Source organism: Drosophila virilis, chromosome 2, assembly GCF_030788295.1.
Source record: "Drosophila virilis strain 15010-1051.87 chromosome 2, Dvir_AGI_RSII-ME, whole genome shotgun sequence".
NCBI classification, from domain to species: Eukaryota; Metazoa; Arthropoda; class Insecta; order Diptera; family Drosophilidae; genus Drosophila; species Drosophila virilis.
In genome coordinates this window covers 9,942,067-9,948,458 of record NC_091544.1, presented here as the reverse complement: position 1 = coordinate 9,948,458, position 6,392 = coordinate 9,942,067, and the positions used below count along the sequence as shown (strand labels likewise).

The following is a 6,392-nucleotide window of genomic DNA, read 5'->3' as shown; positions in this document are numbered from 1 at the left end:
ACTAGTTGCTGTTATGCACAGTGCTCCGACTGCTCTGCTTCTGCTCCCATGTAACAGTGTGTGTGTGTGTGTGTGTGTGTGTACGACTGCAAAAGCAGCAGCAACAACAGCAACAATGTCGTTTATTGCTTTGGCTTAACTGCAAAAGTATGCACAGCAATTTGAGTGTGCGAACAAGATGGCAGCATTGTCTGTGTGTTGTGTGAGTGGGCGCGAGTTTCGGTGATTGAGTTATGTGCTCCCCAGCTTTGGTTAGAGCGTATGTCGCATGAGTAAAAGTCCCAGCAAGAGAGTGCAATTTACCAACACTGGCGCATGCGCAATGGCATCATGTTAACAGACGGTCGACCTGTAAATGCGTTAACAGCGCTGTTTGTCCTCATGTCTGGGCACCGCAAAAATTTTTAATTATGATTATGAAGTGGGCGTTAAATAGCCCTTGTGTGAGTATGTGCATGTGGGAGGGTTTTCTTTACTTTTCACTTGTATTTTTCATAATTTTCTTGATGGTCAACAGTGGTAGCACGAGGCTCTGTATCTTGGACAGGTCTGTATATGACATATTCCCAGCCATTTACATTATAATAAGTGCTGTTCATTTCATTTATTCTATACATAAACGTTCAAATAGGTCTACAAACAGAGGAATTCCGTTTAATAATTAAATATTTAGTTAGCACAAGTAGATGAGCAACAGACAAAATAAAGACGCAACAGCAACATCAGCTGCTGGCAAATGCTTTAAATTTTAATGAGTTCTCCGAGCACGGATTAGCCACACGACCCGCTCGCTTTTTCTCTTCTTTGCTGTCTTATTGCTTATTGCTTCTGCCTGGCCCACATCCCAAGCCCAATCCCAATTGAATGTAGGTTGCAGCCTGACGCTGCTTTACAGTCTATTAACCCAATTTTCGGCAATTGCCATTCGAGTAAATTAAATGGAAAATTCACATGGTTTTAATACCATTTCATGTGTGTCTTATGTGTTGTATGAGAAAACTTGATGGATGTCTGCGGCAAGCACTGAAAATAGTCCTAATTAAAACTACAAGTGCCAATGGGCAAAGTTGCAGTGTCATTAATATTAAAACTGTTGCCAACTTTCTTGGTTTTTGGCACGTTTACTTTTGATGTACTTCAATTTGAACAAAAAAGAAAAATACAAAACAGAACGTTGAGGTTAGAAACTTGCAAGTTGCATTGAAATTCGTGTCACCGAAGTTTTCCGAGAAGCCCAATAAATTTGCATATGGTTTAAGTTTCTCGCTTTGACTCAACTAAATGAACTAGCGGAAACAGCAATACATTTTATTGCATACTTTGCAGGGCACATGAATACAGAGGTAGAGCTGAACCAAGTAAATCTTTCAATTTTAGAGATCAGTATTTTTATTTTAATTTTAAATATAGTTTTCATAAATGTTTGAAAATAATTTTCAAGCCGGTTGAATGAAAAAATGAGTGAGTCAATCGTTCAGTGAGGACAAAGGGCATTAATATAGAAATATTGGAATGATAAAGAAGAATATTCTTTCTAATAAAAGCCCATGACAATTTATACCTAGAAGCAGGGGTGACTATATTTAGGCAGCTTATTTATTTAAGAGACGAGCACTGTGGTCCACAATGCAACAAATTTAATCAGGCGGAGCTACTTGTGTGTACATAGAAACCTCTTTAAAGTTAACCAATTTGGCTTTTGAAATTTTATAAAGTTCACTATCCTTCTGACAGTTTGACCTCAATAGCACAAAAAAAAATCTAAAGAGACGTAGAGGAGCCAAACAGCACAAAAACTATCTTGCCTATTTATAACATGCCACACACACACACACACACTCTCACACTCACATAGCACATGGTGCTGGAAACAGAACTCATGCGGGTCACAAAAGCACACACACTCACAAAATGTAGCATAGTTTTTTGGGCAAAGCGGGAGAAATGTGTAAAATCGAGCCCCGATTGTGCCACCATCTCTTGCTTCTTTTTCATTTTTTTTTTGTAGAAAATATGCCATTGAATGATAGCCACATGTCAAATCGGAACATGCTGCACGATTAATTCTGTCACACACACACACACACACACGGATTGTGACTTTTTGTTTTTGGGCAACGCGTGACATTAGATCGTTGCATTTGCTAATAATGAAAACGTTTTATAAATCCACATACTTAAGCGTAATATAATAAGAACAGCAAAATACAACAATGCTAATAAATGAACGGAAATACAAATTGCGAATAAATCCAAAAATAGTTGTTACAGCGTTTAGGCGCAGTCGACATGGCTGTTATTTTTGTTGCTGTTACTGTTTACACACACACACACACACAAGCACATGCACACACACACACACACATACTCACGCACATCGAGTGACACAAGAGAACCGCATGGCAAACACCTGCCCCCCTGCCGCTGCTGCTCTTGGTGCCTCACTCTTTCACGGCTTCTATGTACATATATGTATATGTATGTGTGTATATATTTGTACATAACTGATTGTGCTTTCTGTTACGCACGCAGAGCAGCAAACAACTTTTACGCCACCCACGCGGCATAACTGTTGTTGTTGCTGCTGCTGCGCGCCAAGTGTCAAAACCGCCCCCAAAAGCAAAATGTGGCACTTTTCATTTATCTTGTGCCGCTGCCGCTGCTGCTGCTGCCGCTGCTGCTATCATGGCTACTGCGACTGCGGCTGTTACTGCGACTATGAATATGAAACGCACACACATGCACACACATACGCCCAGTCCTATGAACCGCAAACTGCTGCCGTGCTCCACTTCCACTGCGCTTTTTTTTGCACATATACAGTTTGACAATTTGAGCGACTTTCTATGCATTTTAGCATAACATTAACACACATACATGCCCACATGTTTATTTAGTTTTCATTCAATATTCCGCTTGCATTGGCACAAATATTCGCAATTGTATTGGGATTCGTGTTGCCTTTGCGTGCGCGCGTTTTGCGTGTGTGTGTGTGGGTGTGTGTGGGTGTATATGTATGTAAGTTTAACGTTAGCTTGCTAGCAATTTTTTATCGTTTCATCGATATGCCACTGCCGAAGTCCCAGTGGCAAGCGCTAACACTTTTACTTTTCACATTACCCGTTTTGTCTTTTATCATTTTGCAAAATGCAATTTGTAACACTGCAGTTTAAATGTTAGAAAACTTTCTCAAATTTCAATTGTTTGTTTTACACACGCGTATAAATGAGTAGGTTTTTTTATTTTACAAAATCCTCTTCTTATTGTTAGAACAATGCAAACATTTCACGTTACACATGCCCCAAGCAGCAGTGGGGCGAGTTCATCGGCTGCTGAGAAAACATTTTCCCCATTTGGTGTACAGCGAAATTTTCCGTATGCCCGTTCGCTCGCCAGGCCACTGCCACTGGCAGCCATCGTTTTTCAGTGCTCGTCCTGAATTTCGGCACTGGTTTGACCAACTTTTTGTTTTCAATTAACAAAATTGTGCAAGATTGTGATACCCGTGTTAAAGCATTACTAAATAGTTCAAAAACGAAAACTCGAACATTTAGCAAACCTTTTTGCTGCTGATTTTTGATTGCTGTGGGAATTGCTGGTTTTTCAGGTCGCCTATTTCCACATCCACATTTGCCTTCGAGAATTTACATAAATGCATAGAGTTTACACTAGTTAACGGAATTAAGTTTTACATGATATACAACGCGTTTTAACTAAATGCTAGTTTAGAAAAAAATTGCAACTTTATTTGGTATAGCAGTTAGTTTTGAATGCGAAAACCGAAAAGTGGGTCATCTCGGTCGCGCTGCTCGGCTGGTTTGTACTCTGATTTCTATCCAACTGCCTGCCCAGAATGGCCCAGTGTGAAAACGAATCGATTTTTCTGTCAAATGACACTGAAAAATGGGAAATTTTCTCAAAGTTTTTGCATTGACGCGTCTTTCACTCTCTTTCGGGGTTGCAAATGTTAATACGCTGTTACTGTTAACTTAACAGTCTGAAGCAAATGTTAAGTGTAAGGAAATGCAATTTTTGAATATAAATACATTTATTTGTCGTTTGTTTTCCTATTTCTACAATATGAGTTTTACGTCTCCTTTGTTTTATCTTTTAATTTTTTCATATAACATTTATTAAAAATAAAATAATTTTTCTTCTTGTTTGCTGGCGATCTCAGCTAATGTCTTTAGCGTTTTCAAATTGAACATATCATTAAATAAGTTTATTGTTTATATGTAAAGTTTTGAATTTCAAATCTAACAATTAAAAACAGTTAAAAATTCAAATGTTTTTTTTTTGTTTAGTGTTTATATCTTTCTTTTTCATAGAACATTCCTGTGTCTCGTATTTATTTTCTTTTTGCTAACATTAAATTTATGTTTATTTTTATTTATGTTCGCGTTTCCCTAATACAAGCAAATATATATGATCATATTAACAGAAAGCGAATGAATTATTTACAATAAATTGTAAACCAACACACAAAAAAGACACGCGCGCACAATTGACTAAATACAAAGAAAAAAAATTTAAATCAAATTCGAATAGCTAACATTTTAGGTTTTCATTTTGTTTTTGCTTTTGTATTGGAATTTAGTAGTGATTACAATTATTTAAATACATTAGGCCTATTTATCATTTTGTTTTTAATTACAACAAGCTCTCGCTGCTATCGGCTCTCTAGTATGCGACTATGGATTCCTATTGCAGATTGTGTTCCTTGCTTTGTTTTGTTGTTTTTTATTAGTTTGTTGTGTTGTTTAATAGTTAGTTAAACATAAAATTAAAATGCCACTAAGTTTTGCATTAATTAAAACATTTAATTTTCTACTCGCATTTACTCTTAACTGTCAGCATAATTTGATTCGTTTGCCTTATTAAAAAAAGTGCACTTATGAATACTGCATTCGGTCTGAAAATAGAAATGAAAACAGAGATTAAACATGCAATTGGCGAGAACAAATCACAAATAAACTTAATTATCAAACTATATTCAATCGATTTTCCATAACAAATATATTCCATATCACGGCAACGCCTCGAAGACCTTTATAGTGACTAATGCGATTTGTGTACGACTATAAATTGCAATACGCGCACATAGTCGAAGAACTTCTACTACTAAACTGATAGATAAACAAGTTTGGAACGCGAATGGGATGACATCATGTGTGCGGAGTACGGTCAGCACAAGGCAAGATAAGAAACCAGATATCAGACGATTAAAGAAACCAGCTGATAGTGAGTCGAATTCCGTTTGGCCGTTTACAGACGGCGCCAACATAATTAACGATAACAATGAGCCAACTTACTGTCCTTCTTTGAAGTATTCCTTCAGCGTTGTGCTGAACTTCTTTGAATATTTGACGAACTCCTTCTTACGCTGCTCGACAGCCTGCTTGCCAGTGACGCCCGGTATAAACGAACCAATTTCGTTGACCACATCGAGCAGTTTTTTTATGGCGCTGGCGATTTCCCTGCAACAGAAAATGTTTAATATACACATGGATTTCAACGTGGAATCTAAACTTACTTGATGGTCTCAAGGAAGGTCTTGCGATCGTTGATCTCGTCTGGTATGCGACTGAGTATCACTTTTAGTGCAACTGATTTGCGATTCAGCTCCTGGAACGGCTCCTCTGTGCGTGTCAAACGATATTCATTAACTGCGCCACATATTGGGACAAAGAAAAAACAACAAAATGCATGAACACAAATGGAAACAATCGCATTTGCACACAGGCACACACACCATCGCAGTCGTGTGTGCAGGTGTGTGTACTTACGATCTGCCTCCGTGATGTTGCCCTGCAAACGCAAGACGGCCTCATTTAAGTTGACATTTAGATCGGCCCGTCGCACGATCGACGCAACGAGGTCATAACAGAAGCCCGGATTGTTCTGCTCCGATTTTAGTATGGCCGAGCGCAGTGACTGCGCCGCGCCAACGTCGCGTCGCTCGAGCTGTAAACAATTAACGTTTACGCAACATTACATTTTAACTGGGACAGGCAACGCCAACGCCCCCCACGTCGCTCTTGTGGAGTCTCGGGCTATGTGAACCAACTTACCTGTGTGAAAATGGGCCTCAGTATAACGGGCAGAACGAGAGACGAAGTTGGCTCACGCTCGCCCATGGTCATTTTTTAACACGTTTCGATTGGGCGCGCTCGTTTTTTCTATTGGTTTTTAGCAGTTTATAGAAACTGGCACATTCTGGACTCAAGTCGCAAGTGTTTCGCTGACTTTGCACGCGTATGCACAATTTGTACAAATTAAATTAAAAAATTAACAATAATTCACAACAAAATGGGCACAGTGTTGCCAACACTGCAAGGCATGTAGTGTTGTTGATGCAGTATCGATTGACTTATGTATCGATATCAAACCGT

The 6,392-nt window shown here is 38.7% G+C and overlaps 1 protein-coding gene across 2 annotated transcripts; it reads right to left on the bottom strand.

The window, feature by feature from the left end:
- Positions 1-4,029: 4,029 nt before the first annotated feature.
- On the bottom strand, positions 4,030-6,349 carry Ccm3 (programmed cell death protein 10 Ccm3). Of its 2 annotated transcripts, none has more exons than XM_032439403.2 (5): positions 6,072-6,349; positions 5,787-5,964; positions 5,534-5,675; positions 5,313-5,477; positions 4,030-4,912 (listed from the first exon to the last, which is right to left on the bottom strand). In XM_032439403.2, the coding sequence occupies exons 1-5, from the start codon at positions 6,141-6,143 to the stop codon at positions 4,828-4,830; spliced, it is 642 nt and encodes a 213-aa protein (XP_032295294.1). In that variant the 5' UTR covers positions 6,144-6,349; the 3' UTR covers positions 4,030-4,827. The 2 variants fall into 2 exon arrangements, with proteins under 2 accessions (XP_032295294.1, XP_002054301.1); XM_002054265.4 differs by having other exon boundaries at positions 5,534-5,666; positions 6,072-6,347.
- Positions 6,350-6,392: the final 43 nt, after the last annotated feature.

What these genes read in the sequence shown, in the direction of transcription:
- Ccm3 (XM_032439403.2), bottom strand. Translation starts at nt 6,143, where the DNA reads ATGACCATGGGCGAGCGTGAGCCAACTTCGTCTCTCGTTCTGCCCGTT. An exon ending in CAACATCACGGAGGCAGATC is followed by an intron (nt 5,676 to 5,786) that starts GTAAGTACACAC and finishes TTGTCCCAATAT; the next exon opens with GTGGCGCAGTTAATGAATAT. An exon ending in ACCTTCCTTGAGACCATCAA is followed by an intron (nt 5,478 to 5,533) that starts GTAAGTTTAGAT and finishes TTTCTGTTGCAG; the next exon opens with GGAAATCGCCAGCGCCATAA.